At 39.5% G+C, this 21,682-nt stretch overlaps 1 protein-coding gene across 3 annotated transcripts in view; it reads left to right on the forward strand.

The window, feature by feature from the left end:
- The window catches only part of SLC2A12 (solute carrier family 2 member 12), a 46,238-nt gene extending 25,055 nt beyond the window's left edge, over positions 1-21,183 (forward strand). The window contains exons 2-5 of one of the 3 annotated variants that reach the window (XM_072141490.1): positions 2,217-3,539; positions 4,286-4,408; positions 10,321-10,453; positions 17,790-21,180. In XM_072141490.1, coding sequence (XP_071997591.1) covers positions 2,217-3,539; positions 4,286-4,408; positions 10,321-10,453; positions 17,790-17,874 — 1,664 coding nt within the window. In that variant the 3' untranslated portion in view covers positions 17,875-21,180. Of the gene's footprint in view, positions 1-2,216; positions 3,540-4,285; positions 4,409-10,320; positions 10,454-17,789 lie in introns of all 3 variants that reach the window. The other 2 variants (XM_072141491.1, XM_072141492.1) reach the window with 2 other exon arrangements.
- The last annotated feature ends 499 nt before the right edge of the window (positions 21,184-21,682 follow it).

Here is a 21,682-nt window from a genome sequence, read left to right on the forward strand (position 1 = left end):
GCCTGACCACCTGGATTCTGCATTCATTACCACAGGACATCTGTGAGACATACAGTAGCTCCTCGCCATTTCATATGCAAAAACTATTTGTTTCTTCATGCAATCACTCCAGCGGCAGTGGTCATATCCAGGACAACAATCTTGTTTCTAAGGGACAACAGGGGTACATTTATGTGAAATTATCTTCGCAAGGGTAATTTTTTTTTAACAACGTACGGTTAAGGAAATGTATGTATATGGCAGATGTATTTAAGGAAATCAAACACTTTAAAAACAAAAGGAAACCTAGAAATACCTGCGCTCCTCTTCATCTTGATCCCTGGTCTTTACACGCCAGATCACCTAGAAAAGAAAGTTATAATTAGCAGCATGGAGCGTAGATATCCGGTACTCCGGGCTGCTAATTATGCAGGTTCATGCACCTCCCTCTCCCTCAGTGGAAGAGGGAGGTGACGTCACACAAGAGGCGTGACGTCACCTTGCTCTCCCATTCTCCCGGCTCTCTGGGAGTGGAGAAAGATTCAGTCAATCACAGCAAACGAACTATAAATGAACCATAGCAGAGTCTGCATGAGAGGGATGGGTGTGGTGCAAATCAATCAAGTTTGTAGAATTAATACAGTGTTCAGACTGGGAAAAAGCAGAATTACCGTAAATAAACTGACACTATCAGTGCATTCTCAGCCTTACTCTACAAACAGAGGATGACATAGACACAGATGTAAAAATTATTTTACCTGCACCATTTTAAATATAATAAGGGGCAGGCCCTGCTGTCAGATGCGTGACAATTATCAAGAGGTAAAAATAACAGTAAATGCATGGGGGCATAGCTCTCGTATATCCAACCCATTTTTCCAAAATGTGGCAATAAATATCAGCTAAACAATAAAATATTGAAAATCTTTGCCTCAAAACATGTTGTGTATGCTTTAAAGTGTAAATGTCATTTTAGATTTTATATTATGTGTGGGAGGATTTCGTGAACATTTTTCTAATTTATTTCATTATCAAAATCTGCTCATTTTTTAAAAGCTACTTCCTCCTATAGAGATGCTTATTCCAGTCTCTACAGTCTGTATCTTTAAAGGCTACTTAATCTCACAACTAATATACCTATGTATCTGAGATGGTCAGATTAAGCCCTTTACTTACAGCTTGATGCTTAACTATAGTGCTCACAACATACTACAGCCAGGGAGAGTGTACAAAGGATTAACACTCACAGCTGTGTAACAAACAAAAGAGGAGAGAGGGACCAGTCTTCAATCCTGTAGACAGATTTGCAATTGCAACGTAGTAGTAATATTGTAACTTAGGGGCACATTGCAGCCTGCTTCGTTACAACATTTCTTAATGAAGTAGATTAGAAAAATGTTCACAACACTTTCCCCCACACAATATCAAAAATCATGAGAAATGGTGGTTACACTTTAATGGAAATCTGCCATCAAAATCAAGCCAGGGACACTTACTAATAGATCAATTCTAAAATCAACTTTTAAAATGATGCTAATGAGCCAGGAGGGCTATAACAAAAATCCTCCATGCTGAAGCTTCACTGGCTATTATTCTGCCTTCCACCCCCAAACACCCTCCTCTGCACTTTCAGCACTTCCCTCCTTTGCTGTAATCTCGTGGCAGAGGACCTTTCATCACACAGTTGGAGGGGGATACAGCTTGGAGGGGCTCTGATAGATTTCTGGTTTATTAGCATAAATGTAAACATTAATTTTAGAAGTAAGGAGGGCATGGATAACAAATATAGGTTAACAAAGTAGATTACCACAGTCACAGTGCCTGGATCTATAACTAAGTGTCCCTGGATTATTGTGCTTAATTTTGATGATAGATGTCCTTTATATGTGGCAGAACCGTGCAAAGGTTTAGTAAACTTCTAGCAAATGTTTGCACAATATAAGTCTAAAGAGCTACAGTTGACAATGGTTAACAAACAAATGAATAAACTGATACATTTTGAAGCCCCAGCAGTTTTTTGAGCGGGACACGGACAGGACAAATTTCTAATCTTTGCCGATATACAAGTAAATTTCCATTCACTAACAGCAAGAGGACCTGGAAATAGTTAGGATTTAAAATACAAAATACATTAGAACAGTTGAATAACAATATGATTTTTCAAATGGCATATTTGAAAATGAAATAATTACAATTGACATCACTTTATATACTAATTTTTGTTTTTTCTCTTTTAGGTTGTGGATTTTTTATCATACTGTCATCAGTAATAGCGGCAATAAGTGGACTTCTTGTTGGGTATGAATTGGGAATTATATCGGGAGCTCTTCTTCAGCTTCACACCTTATTAGAACTAACATGCCAGCAGCAGGAAATAGTAGTGAGCGCACTACTCATTGGAGCCCTTTTTGCCTCTCTTGTTGGAGGATTTCTTATAGATCACTATGGAAGGAGACTCACAATCATAGTTGCATCATGTTTACTTGTTTGTGCCAATCTATTATTGATCGCCATTGCATCCTATGAATGCCTGATCGCAGGTCGTATTGTCATTGGCATTTCAATATCCTTATCTGCCATTGCGACCTGTGTCTATATTGCAGAAATTGCTCCTCATCACAAGAGAGGAATGCTGGTGTCTTTAAATGAACTAATGATTGTTGTGGGCATTCTACTGGCCTATATTTTTAACTATGTGTTCGCCACTGTTGCCAATGGTTGGCAGTACATGTTTGGACTCATTATTCCTTTAGCTGCTTTACAAGCCATCGCTATGTATTTTCTACCACCAAGCCCTCGTTTTCTGATCATGAAGGGAAAAGATGAAACTGCAGGAGAAGTTCTCCAAAAGCTGAGAGCCACTTCTCAAACCAATGAAGAACTTACAACCATCAGGTCTTCTATTAAAGCTGAATACCAATATAACTTTTGGGACTTATTTTGTTCCCGGGACAATATGAGAGCTCGTTTGTTAATAGGTTTAGCACTAAGTTTCTTTGTGCAAATTACTGGCCAACCCAATATATTATTTTATGCCTCTACGGTGCTTAAGTCAGTTGGCTATGAAAGCAATGAAGCTGCTAGCCTTGCCTCTACAGGAATTGGAGTTGTTAAAGTGATCAGCACAATTCCAGCAACATTATTTGTTGACCGTGTAGGAAGTAAGACTTTTCTTTGCATCGGGTCATCTGTCATGGCTGTGTCATTGGTGACAATGGGGATAATAACTCTTAACATTGATGCAAATTTTAAAAGTATTTGTAAAGCTAGTCCTAAGCTAAACCATTCACTGGAGGACCCATTTCCTTATCAACCACTGACAATAGCCAAAAATAATGAGTCTCTTTGGACAGAGTTCCACCAATTATCTTCCACTTCAACATCTTTACTGAATGATTCAAGAAATTGGACAAAATTGGGATATTTGACTACACTGAGCTCTTCAAATTTGTATGAAGGACCGGATATTACGCAGCCAGATGTTCCAATATTTATGAAATGGTTATATCTGGCCAGCCTTCTTTCTTATGTAGCAGCATTTTCCATAGGTTTAGGACCAAGTAAGTATGCTTTTCTACTCCTATGTAACTAAAATAGTATTATAGTTTTTGCTGCCCATATAAGTATACACAGACTGCCATCTCAATCGTGAAATATTAACATATTTCAACTGATTTCATTAGCTATGTAATAATAAGATTGACATTATGTATCATAACAATGGGGCTCATTTACTAAGGGTCCCGCTGCTCACTTTTGTCAGATTGTGCACCTTTTTGGGGGGGATTACACGGCTTGCACAGGTATTTAAGAAGTGTCTGCGCACTCAATCCTTCTTTGGCGCAGCTGCACTGGCTTCCATATGACACAATTTAGAGGCTGTGCCATCGGACGATCTGTCTGATTTGGACTGAGCACGGGATTTAACATTCAAATTGTGTCACAAGCCCTAGCACTTAGATGCACCAGTAAAAAGATGGTGAACTCTGTCGGACCTGAGCGGGGAAGCCACTCATTCATGATATCGGGTGCACAATCCCCAGTGTGGAGTCGGATCTGTGACCTCCAGGGACGGGGTAAGTAAATGTGCCCCAACGTGAGGAACAATGTAGCCATGAAATAATGCTGACCTTTACGTTAGCTTTAAAGTATCATATAGAACATATTGTGGTGGGTGCTCTGCTTTTCTCTATTTATTTGTGTATTTGCTTGGTCTATTTACTGTATGTGTACATTATGTTTTCTTTGCTTTTCATAATTTTCATGAATGTCAGTGAGTGAACATTCACACATTTCTATGTTCCAGTGGCTTGGCTAGTGCAAAGTGAAATCTTTCCAGCTGGGATAAAAGGTCGGGCCTTTGCAATAACAAGTAGCATGAACTGGGGCATGAATCTTCTCATCTCATTGACATTTCTTACATTAACTGGTTAGTATGAGATAATTGTATGCTTAATGCAACGAGTTTCTAAGGAATATCATGTGGTGCACAAAGCAACTAATCATATTTTTAAAAGCTTAACATTCTTACACGGTGGAATGAAAATGGAAAAAGAAGTATTGTGCTTTTTTAGCCTTACGTCCAGTTTTCTCTAAAATTTTTGTGGTCTCAATTTTTTTCCTGTTGTGAAAGAGTTTAGTAGGATGTACATTCCCTTTAACATATCTTAGTCATTGAACTATATAATTATAATTATATTATTGTATTGTATTGCTCTATTGCAGCGGTTCTCAACCTGGGGGTCTAACGGCCATTTTACAGGAGTTGCCTAAGACCATCACAAAACGCATATTTCCGATTGCCTGAGGAACCAAGAAACCACTCCTCCTTTCGTCTCCATGCCCATATCTACCAACTGTCCTAGATTTGGCAGAACAGTCTCAGTTTTTCACATCTGTCCCGCCATCCCGGGCAGTTCGGAGATTGTCCTTGATATGTCGCACAGTGTCCCACACTCACCAAGCTCATCCCACCTCCAAGTCATAGCCCTATTTGTTCTGCCCCCTGATCCCAACTCAACAGCTGCAGTATTGCAGTGAAGCCTGGAGACCAGAATGCAAGATCAGCTTTCTACTGCTGTCTCCCACTGTCCACTTCCTATCTGTAGCACAGCGCAGCACCTTACCTTGCCCTATGCCCACCATACCCCCAGTGTTAGAGGAAGAGACAGTAGAGGGGAGACTTTTTTTTAGATAAGCACATTTTGCAAAGTGAAGGATTTAGTTTAGGAAGGTTTTTCATTGTCCAGTCTTTGCATAGAGGATTTCCCCTTGTCCTGGTCACAGGCCCAGGTATAAAAAGATCTTTGGCAAGATCACTTTGTACTACCCATTTAGGCATTTGTACATAGTATTCCCCTCAGTTTCCCTTAGTTGTCTTTTTTCTAAGCTGAACAACCTCAAGTTTAGTAATTTATCATTGTAGTCAGCCCATTACCCTAATAATCTTGGTTGCTCTCTTCTGAAACCTTTCCACTTCAACTTTGTCCTTTTTATATACAGTTGCCCAAAACTTTACACAATATTCCATGTGTGGTCTGACCAGTGGGGGAGATTTCTAAAAAAAAATGTATGAGGGCAGAACTGTACTAGTTGCCCATGGCAACCAATCATAGCTCATATTTTCCCACAGCTGGTTGTAAAACTAAATTGTTTTCCATGGGCACATAGAACACTTTTACCTAAGACACTTCTCATCACTCTCCCCCTATGTCCTTATCATGGAAATCTTTGCCCCTCTTGATACATCCCATCATTGTGTTTGCTTTATTAGCAGTTGCTTGGCTCTGGTCACTAAAATTATGTTAATTATGGTCACTAAAATTATGTCCACCAATACCCACAAGTCTTTATCTGCTGAAGTTTTACCAAGTACTTGACAGTTTAGAACATAATTGTTTCCATGGCCCAAGTGCATAACCTTACATTTATCTACATTAAACCTCATCAACCATTTCTCCGACCATTCCACCAGCTTCCACAAATCCCCCTGCAATGTTATACTTGTATAACTTACTTAACATAGCTTAGTATCATCTGCAAATATTGAAACTCTAATGTGTAAACCCTCTATTCATTGGTGGAAAAATATGAGGTACTCTGACACAGTGCAGGGCAAGAAGCAGCACACAATAAATGAAAAAGTTTACCATACAAAGCTTTTACAATTGGTGGTTGATCATTTTTTAACCCCTTAAAGACCAGGTTTATTTCTACCTTAAGAACCAAGCCCTATTTTCTGCAATCTGCAGTGTGTGTGTAATAATAATAATAATTCTTTATTTATATAGCGCACACAGATAACGCAGCGCTGCACAAAGCATGTCAAAATGGTCCCTGTCCCCATGGGGCTCACAATCTAAACAACCTAACAGTATGTTTTGGAATGTGGGAGGAAACCGGAGGAAAGCCACGTAAACACGGAGAGGACATACAAACTCTTTGCAGATGTTGACCTGGGTGGGATTCAACCCAGGACCCCAGTGCTGCAAGGCAGAAGTGCTACCCACTCAGCCACCGTGCCGTGTGTCAGTTTATGCAGTAATAACTTCAGAATGCTTTAGCTTAAAGAAGTAATTTTCAGATTTTTTTCAAAACACATTGTAATTCATGGTAGTTGTACATTTTGATTGATACCTTTTGCATTTATTCAGGGAAAATTTGGCAAAGATTTGCTATTTTTAAAAGTAAATCTTTTCAACTACCACAATTGCCACATGTCTGCTTTGTGATAGCATTGTTTTTCAATATTCTTTTATTTTATTAATAAGAAGTAATAAGGTTTCCAAATTGAATGGCAGTTTTTTTAATTTCCAAGGAAATTTCAGAATCAATTATATTAGGGTCCAATTATTTCTATTGGGCTTTGAAAGTCTTATTAATTATAAAACCCTCACATATCACCCCCATTGTAAAAACCATATTCCTCAAACTATTCAAGAAAGCATCTTGGAAGCTCTTTTACAGGTATTGCTTTTCTAAGCCCTAAAATTTATACATGCAGAATGAGAAAATGCATCTGAGAAGTTTTAGTGCAGTTGCTCCCAAGTATGGAAACCGGCACATGGCGGGGCACAGAAGGGAAGGAGTGCTGTAAAACTTGTGTAGGGCAGATTTTGATGGAATTGTTTGAAGGTGTCATGACATGTTTACAAAGTTTATGAGGTACCAGAAGTTGAAACAAATGCTAATCAGGTTATTATGTTTCACTCTCAAACACAGTGTGAATAGTCCTATCAATTCATGTACACAGGATAGGTTCAACTTACTGATCGGTGAGGGTCTTAGTGATCACGAGAAGGAGGGGTCCGGTGGGGTCCCAAGTACCTCAGTTGGACCCCTCGTCGCTCCCGGAGAGTAATGGAACGACTGAGGGTTCCGACTGAGGTACCTGGGACCCCATCGGACCCCTCATTTGCGTGATCTTTGGGGGTCTCATTACTGAGACCCCCATCAATCAGCAAGTTAGGCCCTATCCTGTCACAGTGTGGGGAGGGAGAAACGGCCAACACCCTGTAAAGTTGCAGCACAAAGGGGCTTTGATAACACCCCAGAGTCCTTAATTAGCATTATTTAAAAAGTTGATTTTAGAAGGAAAGAATCCAAGGATAACAAATATAAGGAGATTACATGCACAGTACAAGCACAGTACATGTACATATTTAATTAATAATTTTTATTTTAATTCTTTATTTTAGATGCACTGTAGCATGAAAAATGGCTCTGAACTCAATTCTGTAGCATGTAATTTTGAGAGATACCACACTACCACATTTATTGTTCACACCCTGTGTACAATATATTCACTTTTCATTGTTTAATTAAACTAAATTTAAGGTTGGTCTGACCATCAAGTACACACCCAAATACACACAGTGGGGCGGATTTTCTTACCTGGTCCCTCGGAGTTCCTGAAAGTGCATTGTCCGACGAGAATGCACTGCGCTGTGATTCACTAAGATCGTGCTCCCGATATCCTACATGCGTTGCTTCCCTGCTCAGGTCCGACAGAGTTCACCTTCTTCTTCCCAGTGTATGCTCTCTCTTGCGACACAATTTTAACCGGTTCGCGAACGCCCGCCGTGTATTCACGGCGGCGGTCGTGTTCCGATGCATAGAGAGGGCTCGCGAGCCGAGCCCTCTCCATAGCCGGTAAGTCTCTGCTGCATATTGCGGCACCGATCGCGGGTGTTTTCTTGCTGATCGCATGGGCGCCGCCATCTTTCCGAGGATCGCTGCTCCCCGTGACGTCATCGTGGACCGGCGATCCATCGTCATGGTAGCTTCGGGTCTCACGAAGACCCGAAGCTACTTCGGGTTAACCCATTCATTACAATGTGCTATCAGCACATTGTAATGTATGAGGAGTAAAATCCCCATATACTGCCATACTGTAGTATGGCAGTATATGGTAGGATCGATCAGACAACCTAGGGTTAAAGTGAAATCTAGGGAGTCTGAAAAATAGTAAAAATAATAAAAAAAAAAAAAAGTAAAAAAAAAAAAATTATAATAAAAAAACCTAAAAATTCAAATCACCCCCCTTTCCCTAGAACTGCTATAAATATAAATAAACAGTAAAAATCATAAACACATTAGGTATCGCCGCGTCTATCGCCTGATCTATTTAAATATAATAACGGTTTTTCACTGCATTTAACCCCGTAACGGAAAATCGCGTCCAAAGTCAAAACTAGCACTTTTTTGCCATTTAAAAAAAAATTTAAAATTCTATAAAAAGTGATCAAAAGGTCGTACAGTCCTAAAAATAATATAATTGAAAACATCATCAAAAGTCGCAAAAGATGACACCACCCTCAACTCCATACAACGAAGTATGGAAAAGTTATAAGCACAAGAAGACGGCAAAATAAAAAAAAAATTTTGTTCGTGAGGTTTTAATTTTTGTAAATGTATGAAAACATTATAAAACCTATACAAATTTGGTATCCCTGTAATCGTACTGACCCAAAGAATAAATTAGATGCGTCATTTGTGTCGTGAAGTGAAAGCCGTAATATCCAAGCCCACAAGAATACGACACAAATGCGTTTTTTCACCATTTTCACTGCATTTGGAATTTTTTTCCCGCTTCCCAGTACATGGCATGGAATATTCAATGTGATCACTATGAAGTGCAATTTGTTACGCAAAAAACGAGCCGTCACATAGCTTTTTATGTGTAAAAATAAAAAAGTTATAGATTTTTGAAGGTGGGGAGTGAAAAATGGAAATGAAAAAACAGGAAAGGGCCCGGTTAAAGTTAAATCCCACGCTCAGTCCGTATCAGTTGGATCATCTGACGGTCCCCCCCCCCCCCCCCGATTTCTTTTGCATGAATGCCGGCATGGCTGCAATAAAATACGATTGTGTGCGACACAATCCCCTCCTAAATACCTGTCCCAGTGGCACAATCCTCGAAAACGTCAGAATATCCGACGAAAGTGGGGCCGCGGACCCTTAGTAACTAAGCCCCAATGTTGTCTAAGTGCACTTACAACAGCAAGGGACATTTGCTAGAGGGAGGAAAAATTGACTGTCTTAGTAAATGGTGATAACATGCTAAAGTTAGCCACCAAATACTGTACAGACAGTCATTGTTTACCCATTCCCTTACACATTAAAATATAACTTTTATTTTAAACAAATTTTATTTTAAAACAAAAGTGTCTGCGCCTCATTTATAATGGGTTTAAGACAGTTTTCTGTCTCTTCTACGACTAGCTCGACAAAAGGGGCCTGTGAAAAGGGCTAGTCGTAGAAGAGACAGAAAACTGTCTTAAACCCATTATAAATGAGGCGCAGAGGCCTGTCAAAAGGTCTGTGCGCCAAAAATGCTTCTGACCCGACAGAATTGTGTCCTAACTTTCTGGGGTAAAGTAAGCCAACTAATAGGTGGTGCAGAGTACGATAGATGGTCATATACTAGGACGGATTTATCATTCAGCATTAGACACGTATATAAATCTGGTGCAGAATAAGACTCTCTAGCCTAACTCTGCACTGTCTAACCTAAGGGCACTTTTTATAAATCTGTCCCGTTGCCTTTAATTATCATAAATCTGCTGGGCCATTGTGTTTGAACTAACACATCACCCCCACATCACCACACTTTAGCCCCACCAACTTTTTAAAAAAGGGCCATGTGAGAAGCAAAACAGTTAAAGTCAACAATCCTCGACAAATGTGTGGGATAGGTTGGATGATTTGGATGATTTATTCATATGTTTCCATAGCATAAGCTTTCTAAACAAGCAGTGTTGATGTATAAACTATTATAAACAGAACTACATATTTGGCAGTACATTCATTTAACATTTTTTTCTCATGTTATGTTAAAAGAGACCCTTGGCCTTCCATGGATGATTTTTATTTACGCCGTTATGAGCTTGGTATCCCTGCTGTTTGTTCTAATGTTTGTTCCAAATACAAAAGGAAGGACATTGGAGGAGATTTCAATGGAATTAGCAAACAGGTAAATTTTTTTTTTTTTTTTTTTTAGAAATTCTGTGTATATAAAATTTTTGAAATACATTTCATGATTGTGTTACATGAATTCATTTAAATTAACAGTATTCTAAAATTGTTATACAGCTCTGCTGAATGGAGTATCTAGAGTAAGGCTGGGTTCACATCACACTTTTTGCATACGTTGTAAGTACACATTGGGGCAGATTTATTAAGCTGTCTAAAAGTAAGAATGTTCTTAGATGCCCATGGCAACCAATTACAGCTCCCCTTTAAAATATTCAAGAGCACTGGTGAAATGAAAGTTGAGCTGTAATTGGTTTGCCATGGGCAACTAAGAACATTCTTACTTTTACACAGCTTGATAAATCTGCCGCATTGATAGGGCACAGATGTATCCACTACAGAGAGATCTGTTGCCCTGTGACTTGTGTGGGAAAAGAATGAACAGTGGCAGTATCCAATCATCAGATGTCAAGGTTGTTTCCCCATATGGACAGTGACATTACCGCCCCCCCCTCCTGCTGAACGGCGTATCTGGAGGATAGAAAGATGCAGCTTGCTATGTCTTTCCATCCTGTCTTTTACACTGGATATGCTGTATACTGAGCAGATGGGGCAATAACTATGCCTCTGTCTGCCAGTATATGTAAATGGGTACGCTCAGCGTATACCTTAAAGGTAATGTGGACCCAGCCTAAGGATGTTACATTCATACAGAACATATTAACTGGAATGGATTTGCCATTTTTGGGGCCGCAATCAAAGTTATGTCTGGGTTTCCCCTAATGCACAGTTCTGCTCTAAATATAAAACTGTTCCTGTGTAGGACAGTTTATAGCTCACATGCTGGTAACTGTCCTTCTTGGTCTGGGAAAATTGTCTGGATTCCATCAATGTCTAGGGTTCTCATATTCTCTGGGGCCAAAAGTAATTGCTTTGGTTGCTTTATGAGTATATCTGCCCCAGCAAAACATATCTATTGATCTATCTATCTATCTGTCTCATATCTATCTGGACATCCATCGACCTGTCTAATGTTAACGTTTCATATGTCAAAAATAAAAGTGACATATGAGACAGCACTCCGGATATTTAGTGAATATCTTTTCTCCACAGAGAGGTAGCTTTTCAGCAAAGCTTGTCTTGTATTGTAGTGTACTTACATTTAATAGCAAAAATAATATAATTGATGCACAATATCAACTTGTCGTAGTTAATAGCTTTTCTGATTTATGATGAGCTGGGAAATTGTAATACAAACAACAATCATTATATTTGGTTAAGAACATATTGCGGAATGTTAAAGGGAACCTGCCATATGGTAAGTGTGGTCTGATCTGCATTATGTTATAGAGCAAGGAAAGCAGAATAGATTTATATATAGTTTTATGGTAAAAGATTCATTATACCCTGTCTTTTGTTTATAGCAGCCCCCATGCATCAATGTGCATAAAGAGATGCATATCACTGATAGGACCACCTTCTTGACTTCTCAGCATAGAAAGAGAAGATATATTTATGAGTAGGTGACAGGTTATACTGCTTCTTTTCCACACAAAACTGTACATTAACCCGTTCACACTCTGCGCCGTATATGTACGGCACAGAGGTGCAGGTGCTGTATGAAGAAGGCTCACGGACTGAGCCCTCTTCATGCAGAGGTGGGGTTTGCTGCATATTGCAGCAAACATGCACTGCTAATACTCCATTTAAAAAACGTTCCGATCATTGCTCCCCGGTACGTCATTAGGCATCGTCGATCAGTTGCCATTGTAGCCTCGGGTCTTTGTCAGATCAGAGGCTGCACGGCATATGCAGTTTCGCTACAATGTTGTAATGAATACTGTGTAATGAATACCATATACTGTAATAGAGCAGTATTTCCTAATATGATAGGAACGATCAGACCTTCTAGGGTTAAAGTACCCTAGAGTGTCTAAAAGTAGTAAAAAAAAAATAAAAATTCTAATCACCCCCTTTCCCTAGAACTGATATAAAACATAATAACGTAACAACGTTATTGCCCGCGGTGAACCCCATAACAGAAAATAGCACCCAAAAGTCTGAAACGCTACTTTTACACCATTTTACATCACGTAAAAAAATGTGATAATAATCAAAAAGTTACACAGTCCTCAAAATGGTAGCCATGAAAACGTCGGCTCCATACACCAAAGTATGAAAAAGTTATTAGCGTCAGAAATTTGCGATTTTTTTCTACACATTCGTTTAATTTTTGAAAATGGAAAACACAATAAAACCTACATAAATTTGTTATCATCATGATTGTACTGAACCAAAACATACAGTAAATGTATAATTTGGAAAGCACAGTGAAAGTCATAACAACGGAGCCGAAGAAAGTGACGCAAATTTGTATTTTTTTCCAATTTCACCACATTTGGAATTTTTTTTCCAGTACAAGGCACGGAATAATAAATAATGTCACTAAGAAGTAAAATTTGTTAAGCAGAAAATAAGCCCTCACACTGCTCGAAAAAATTAAAAAGTGATGGATTTTTGAAGGTGGAGAGCAAAAAATGAACGAAAAAAACCCTGCGTCCTAAAGGATTAATTTGATCAACTTTTCCTGCACTATTGCCAGGATTCAGGAGTAGTGGACCCACTGGACCACGGCTGATGATGACGTAAGCAGACACCTGGGAGCAGAGTCTAAGTGGTACCCGGTTTTTACCATACCCCACCGCAAAGTGGGTTGGACTTGCTGCGGCGTAGTACCACCATGTCACTCCTTAGGCACAACTTTGTCCGCAGTGGTGGCCAAGGCGAGGTGCAGAATCGTGAGGCAGAGATGGAGTTGGGGACAGGCAGGAGGTCAGGACAGGAAGCACGGGATCAAAATCAGGGATGTACCGGAAGGTCGGGACAGGCAGCACAGGAGCGAAGTCAGGACCGTAATCAAAGTCACAATGGGAAATCACTATAAATGCACAGGACAAAGGGAACAAGCTTTTTCTAAGGCACAAGGCTCAAAGATCCAGCAGGGGACACAGGAAGAGGCTGGCAATTTATCATGGCAGGTGGCCAGCCAGCGCCAATTATCGGTGCGCTGGCCCTTTAAATCTTAAAATCTTACCGACCTGGGTGAACTAGGAGGCGGGGATCGCCACTGGAGCCAGGGAAGGTGAGTGAAGCTGCTGACTGGCTCCAAGGGCACAGGGAGGCACACAGGTGTGCCTTTGTCCCCGGATATGGGTCGCAGGAGCACCCGTGACAACTATAAAGTACTGCCAGCAAATGACACCATTTTTCCCCATGTGACAGGGTTTCTTTAAGGCAGGTTTTTTGCATTCATGTTTTTGCATGCATTAGATGCCAAAACCAAGGTTATATTGTAAAAAAGATTTTTTAGTTTAAATATCCATACCTGGTTTTACCATCAAAGCCGCATTTAAGCACAGGAGCTAGTTTTTCATTGCAGGTCTCTATAATTTATTACTTTTTGCAATTGTTTTGCACCTTGTAACTAACCATGCGAACAATTGTCAGTGACTTGCAGACTTCCCACACTAATGAATCGCTCATATTTAATTAATGTTATAATCCGAGTGAGCTTAACAGCACCGGAGAGATTACTACTTTGTGTAAGTCTATGAAAAGAGAAAAGTACAAGTCACATTCTCAATAATAAACCATTAAGGTGCTTGATAATAATTTGTCAGCTTCTACCTCAATGTATTTATGTTGATCATAATGTATATTATGATGATCATCAATGCTGGGAGACTGATAACATGTCCAAGAAAACGAAATAAATTAGGTAATATACAAGCCTACAAGAATGTGAACGGCAGTGGTGTGGGCTTCCCTCAGAGATGGTAAGTCCCTTTAGTGGTATTACTCATGCTGATGTGCCTGGCTCCGATGTTAGGATGGATTGTAGGTAATCCTGTTGGTTTCCACCCCAGACTACTGTGGGGTTAGAACAGAGGCGTAAGTAGAAGAGTAAGGGCCCCATAGCAGGCTTATGAATGGGACCCCCTTATCCACTTTAAAAATTTGTATACTCACACTCATGCACACACATCATACTATATGTGTGTATATACAGCATATACACATATACAGTGCCATATATAAAGGAAAAGCATATATACACACATACAGAATTTACACACCAGACACTGTATACATGTATACTGCATATGCACATCACAGATACAGTATATATACATATACTTATATACAATGTACAATGTGCAGTATATGTATAGAATTGTGCACATCCTCCACTCTTTAGTGGGTCAGGTTGGATGGCGGGACCTTTGGCACTGCGGGCCCCATAGCAGCTGCTATGGCTGCTACCACTGTAGTTACGCTCCTGGATTAGAATTGAACAGGGCATGTGCAGGATTATATCCTCAAAGGGCACATCCAGCTGGCATATTAGTCTCCAGGGACTGAGATGGCTAGTTGAGTTGCTGTTCCCTGGTGGTATAGCAAAAAAGTGGAATAAAGTTTTATAACATGATAAAAATTATCATAAATAATACAAATTAAAAAGCTTGTCCTTTTCCCCAGTATTAGTAAATAAGTGGGTAAAAAAACGAAATAATTAAAAAAACACAAAATGTGTATTGCTGCATCTGAAACAACCATGGTTTAGAGAATATTATGTTATCATACCGTACTGAGAAAATATGAAATAAAAATAAAAAAACTATGCCAAAATTGTGATTTTAGTTTCTTATGCCTTTTTTCTAAAAAGAAATGAGCTTAAAAAAAATGTAATAAAAAGCAATAAAGTCAGATGTGCCCCCAAAAAACATGCTTTAGATCGGCCAATTACAAACATGCTGTCCTGTTCTGGCTTCATTGCCCTGAGCTTATGTCACAACCAGGAAGTGCCCACCCACATGAATAGCTGAATCTAATTTAATAAGAAATAATGCCAGATATATGTCAGGATAGGAAGAAGCAAGCAGCAGGATACAGGTATCATTGGAATTGTTGTCAAAGGCTCTCTCCAGCTGTGCTAACACTATTTTTTGCCAGTAAACTTTACAGTTAGGCTTTAATACAAAGCATAATCCTGAAGGCCAAAACAAGCCATGCACTTAATCAGTTTTCTCTGATAAGACAAATTACAGAGATTATTTTCACTTGTTCTATTAATTTATGCAAATTAAGTTAAAAAGTCAGCAACCATTTCAAGCCGTGACAATTTTATCAAACATTATGCCACAGCTGGTGGCCCATACCATATAGTGACATCCATTGCCTATAGACTTGTCCAAAAAGAGAAGTAACCAAGCTCTACTCAATTGTTTGACAACACCCTAAGCTTTTGCTTGTGTTCTCAGCTTTAGGACCCCTAAACTCTCTCCATTATTTAGTCATGATAAATTCCAAAAGCATAAAGCCATATTGTTAAGCACCCCCAAACCTAGTCAGAGGTTCTTTTTCAATTAAACAGGAGATGTAAAATTCTCTATGGTATGAGGGAAACCATAGAAAAAGGTGATTATAAGGAAATCCTTATGGCACATGTGGCTAAATAGAAGCTTATGAAAACATTTGGTGAATCCATCATGAGCTTTACTGATTCAGACAAGAAGTTATTGTGCCACTATATGATATGAGGGGATTAAGATATTTCTCTGTTTTGGCTCACAAGTAAAATGTATAGTCATGTTGCCAATGGGTTAAAGGGTTTATTTCATTAGTGACATTTAACCGGTTCGCGACCGCCCGCCGTGTATTCACGGCGGCGGTCACGTTCCGATGCATGGAGAGGGCTCGCGGGCCGAGCCCTCTCCATAGACGGTAAGTCTCTGCTGCATATTGCAGCAAAGGCTTACCGGTAACACCCGTGATCGGTGCCGGCACCGATCGCGGGTGTTCTCTTGCTGATCGCCGCCGGCAAAGCTGCCGGCGGCTTCAAACAGACGGCGGCGCATGGGCGGCGCCATCTTTCCGAGGATCGCCGCTCCCCGTGACGTCATCGGGGAGCGGCGATCCGTCGCCATGGTAGCTTCGGGTCTCACGAAGACCCGAAGCTAATTCGGGTTAACCCATACATTACAATGTGCTATCAGCACATTGTAATGAGGAGTAAAATCCACATATACTGCCATACTGTAGTATGGCAGTATATGGTAGGATCGATCAGACAACCTAGGGTTAAAGTACCCTAGGGAGTCTGAAAAATAGTAAAAATAAAAATTTTAAAAAAGTTAAAAAAAAATATATAATAAAAAAACCTAAAAATTCAAATCACCCCCCTTTCCCTAGAACTGATATAAATATAAATAAACAGTAAAAATCCTAAACACATTAGGTATCGCCGCGTCCGAAAATGCCCGATCTATCAAAATATAATAACGGTTTTTCACTGCGTTAAACCCCGTAACGGAAAATCGCGTCCAAATTCAAAACTGGCACTTTTTTAAAAAAAATAAAAAATTCTATAAAAAGTGATCAAAAGGTCGTACAGTCCTAAAAATAATATCATTGAAAACATCATGAAAAGTTGCAAAAGATGACACCACCCACAACTCCATACAACGAAGTATGGAAAAGTTATAAGCACAAGAAGACGGCAAAATAAAAAAAAAAATTTTGTTCATGAGGTTTTAATTTTTGTAAATGTATGAAAACATTATAAAACCTATACAAATTTGGTATCCCTGTAATGGTACTGACCCAAAGAATAAATTAGATGCGTCATTTGTGGCGTGAAGTGAAAGCCGTAATATCCAAGCCCACAAGAATACGACACAAATGCGTTTTTTCACCATTTTCACTGCATTTGGAATTTTTTTCCCACTTCCCAGTACATGGCATGGAATATTCAATGTGGCCACTATGAAGTGCAATTTGTTACGCAAAAAACGAGACATCACATAGCTTTTTATGTGTAAAAATAAAAAAGTTATAGATTTTTGAAGGTGGGGAGTGAAAAATGGAAATGAAAAAAACGGGAAAGGGCCCGGTCCTTAACCGGTTAACCACCAAACAGGAGGATAAATATCTGATCATGGAAGACTACCTACAACCCCTTCTTCAGTTCTGTTAGCTGTGCTGTAATTCCATAGCATTTTTGAAATCGGGCATCTAAGCTGGTTCTGCGTTCCCCCAGTCCGCTGATTTGGAGGGTCTTGGCAGTCAGATCCTTTCCCCATGACCAGACATTTATGAAGAATATGAGCGGAAACCTAGGATACCTTAGAAATAATATTATATGGAAATGTTTACACTGGTATACTGTAAATGCTGTTGTGCAAATAGTGAACCACAACGTTAAAACCTTTTGCAGAGTACGATCTGTAGCACTGAACATGTCACATTCTTGTTTACTGTCCTTTTTTTTATTACAGGAGTTACATGTGCCATTCATTCTGCTCCCGGAGTAGAAGCAGACAGAAGCTGATGCCAATAGAACTTTCTCAGAACACGACTTAGAGGTCATTTCCTAGTGAAAAATGAGAAGTGTTGGTTTGGTTCTCATTTGATTCTAAAGCATTTGAGAAAGTGCAGTTTCATTATGAATATTGCTTTAGTATTTGTAACCTGCAGTTAGAAATGACAAATGCATAATGGAATCTACAATCATAAAAGATAATCAGGCAATTTAACCTGAATTATTTTTGGTACACTGACAGAAAGTACATCTACATCAAACTGGGTGGAGATTTCATTCTGATAGCATACTGTCAAGCAGATATATACTAGGACAGTGATGGCGAACCTTTTAGAGAGCGAGTGCCCAAACAACAACAAAAACCCACTTATTTATTTCAAAGTGCCAACACAGCAATTTAAGCAATAACTTATTGCTTACTGCTTTGTCAAAGCTTTCATTGTATTGGCGTCCTGAGGACATCAATACAGTAGAAAGAGGAGAAATTCAGATTATTAATGTAACTTCCCTCCAGGGTCCCCTGTACAGGAAGAATGCAGAGTCCATGGCAGGAGATCAAATTATAATCCAGCTCTGTCCACATCTTCTCAATCCTCCTTCAGTCCCAGGCAGGCAAGGATGTGTTTCTTTAAAATAGTGCTCAATGTACTGTGTGGCCTGGGACTGCAGGAGGCCATGTGTCCTGTCTTATGAACTCTATGCTGAGGACCTGGGTGCCCACAGTGAGGGCTCTGAGTGCCACTTCTGGCACCCGTGCCACAGGTTCGCCACCACTGTACTAGGAGGTTCTTAGTATATCCGGCACACAGTATGCCAGCTATGGGGAAGTTAAGATTTGCATTCAATACGTCAGTCTTAATACATTTCCCCTCAATGTTTCTTATCACTTGACCTAACTTCTCATGTAAATACTCTACAGTTCTTTCTGGAAGATTAAGATTTTCATAAAAAATCTTTTAACATTACCAGGTTTGCCCATGATCAGCTCTGTCTAGACTGCTTTCTACTCCATGCTGTATACTCAAGGCCAATGATACTATTGATAGAGTTTTACAGTGATCCATACAATTATCTTTAGGTGCTGTTATCTACCAAATGCTGCTAGGATAATGAATACTATTTATTATAGGTGTGTATTGCCCACTAACAGGGGCGTAACTAGGACAATTTGGGGCCTATTGCAATTTATATTTCCCCCCCCCCTTACCCCCAAAATATACATATTTGTACACTGAAACATGATTATGCAAATGCAGAAAGTAGAGGGCAGGAAGTAGAGGTGGATCCTGACGATTTGCTGTCCCTTCCACCTCCCCTGACATTTCTTATCTGAATTGCAGACTCAACTGTGTACTGTGGAAGTTGTGAACTGTTATATATATATATATATATATACATATTATGCTACACAATGTGCAGCATAATATGTGTATAATGCTGTACATCCTCTATCCCTCAGTGTAGCAGGTTGTATGCTTGGGCCCACTGAAACTTCGGGCCCCATAGCGGCTGCTACGGTTTTTAACAGTCCAATTATGCCCCTGCTCACTAATTGATCCATATTAAAGGATGAAATCTGTAGACATAAAACAATGTTGGGTTTCTGAAATAAAAATTACATTTTTAAAACATTGTTCATTTTATTTTTGAAAAAGGGCTTATCATTGATGCAATTGGATGTAATATCATCCAAGGTCAGTGCCAGAACCCAGGATATCTGAGGCAGATCCCTTTTCAAACATCCACCAATAACACCTGACTGTGACTTCATCGGACAGCAACGTCCCTAGGGAAATTGCCAACCCCATTGCTGGCATTTACCAGCTTCAGATACTTACAAAAACAGGAAGGAGAGGAAACAGGATTTCTGTAGGGGAACAGGGGAAAAGTAACAAAAAGTTTTTAGTTTTTTTTTTAATACACAGAAACAGGAGGAGGAGAAGGGCCATAATATGAATGGGATGGAGGCAGAGGGGCGACAATATGAGTGGGATGAGGACACGGGCCACAATATGAGGGGGATTGAGGAAAAGGGACAACAATAAAAGAGGATGGAGGCAGAAGGGCAACAATATGAGTGGGGTGAGGGCATAGGCCACAATATAAGTAGGGTTGAGGACAAGGGGCCACAATATAAAGTGGATGGAGGCACAGGGGCGCCAATAGGAGTGGGATGAGGACATGGGCCACAATATGAGGGGGATGGAGGACAGAGTTCTGTCAATTTGATGTCACCACAGAGACTCTGCATATGAGTAGAGGTCAACAGTGACATGAGGAACTGTGCTGTAACAGAGATAAGTATTATATAGGGTAACATTTTACATGCAGATTTGCTGTGCCATTTCTGTGCTGCAAATCCGTAGTAAAGTAGCATTTTTGTGTATGGAATTGATGAGAAGCACATTAATACTTTGCAGAAAAAGACGTGGAAAAGCCTTTCAGCTTTGAGCTGTTGCTGCTCAGCTATTCTGTTAATGCTTTGCTGCCATCTACTGACCAGAGAGTGTTTGTACAAGTGGTTCCTGCTGTTACTAAGAGTTTAACCTCTAGGTCTGGGAAATACCTACCCGCCAATCTACAGCTCTTCTAGCCTTAAAAAAAAAAAAAAAGCCAGCCTGTAACCTGCTGCTGTGATGTTCGTCTTTGTAGGGGAGCCGTGAGTTGATTTGGGATCTCCATTACTTTCAGCTGCCTCTATATCCCTGGTGGGGTTGTAGCATATACATGTTATCATCTTAGTTGGGAAAAGGGTAAAGGACATTTTTATGAACTTTGCCCTTCTGGGTTAAATGTCGAGTGTATAGTCCCGTGAGATGAGACCAAAATTAAACACTTTTAAACGCCATAATACATATATCGGACACAGGGCTGATGCCGGTTCAGTTCAAGATCTCAGTTTTCAGGGGGCACGATCATTGCTATGGCAGCACTGGGGTCCATACAGGACCGCAGCACTGCCAGTAAGATGGCGTCATTGACGTCATCTCAAAGGCACAGTGTCAGCCTATGCTGCATAGGCTGACACAGCTAATACCCTGCAATACATCAGTATTGCAGAGTATTATCATGAACAAGCAATCAGATGATTGCTTGTTCATGTCCCATGGTGGAAACAGTCAAAAGTTAAAAAAAAAAAAAAAAGTTATTCAATAAAAAAAATAAATCAATAAAAATGCCCATAAGCCACATAACATATAAAGAGCCATATAACATAAACCCCACACATATAGTATCACAGCGTCTATAACAACCAATAGAATAATAGTTAATTATTGAACCCGCACGATGAACGCATTTAAAAAACGGTTATAAACCCTCCAAAAACTATGATTTTTACCTATTCAATCCCACAAAAAAAAAAAAAAAAAAAAAAAAAAGCTATAAAAAGTGATAAAAAAAAAAAACAAAAAACATACGTACTCCTGAATGAAACTGGTGCGAAGTAGAACATGTCCTGGAAAAAACAAGCCATCAACCAGCTCCGTAGCCAAAAAAGTAACAATGCAAACAAAAATGAACAAATTTAGTAAAACCTAAGAAAAAATATTCATGTATGGTATCCACGTATATGTATTGACCGATAGAATATAGATAACAACATGATTATTAGTCTATACGGTGAACACACACAAAAAAAAAAAAAAATCCAGTACAGAATTGATGCTTTTCTACTCCTGTCCTCAAACAAAAGTTCCTAATTTTTAAACAATAGGAGATACCAACCCCAAAATGGCAACACTTGAAAAAGCATCTCATCCCGCAAAAAAAAAATGCCGTCACATGGCCCCCAATAACAAAAAAGCAAAAATTTTTATAGCCCCCATAAAACAAGTCACAGCCACATGT

The sequence above is a fragment of the Engystomops pustulosus genome, chromosome 3 (genome assembly GCF_040894005.1).
Source record: "Engystomops pustulosus chromosome 3, aEngPut4.maternal, whole genome shotgun sequence".
Classification (NCBI taxonomy): domain Eukaryota; kingdom Metazoa; phylum Chordata; class Amphibia; order Anura; family Leptodactylidae; genus Engystomops; species Engystomops pustulosus.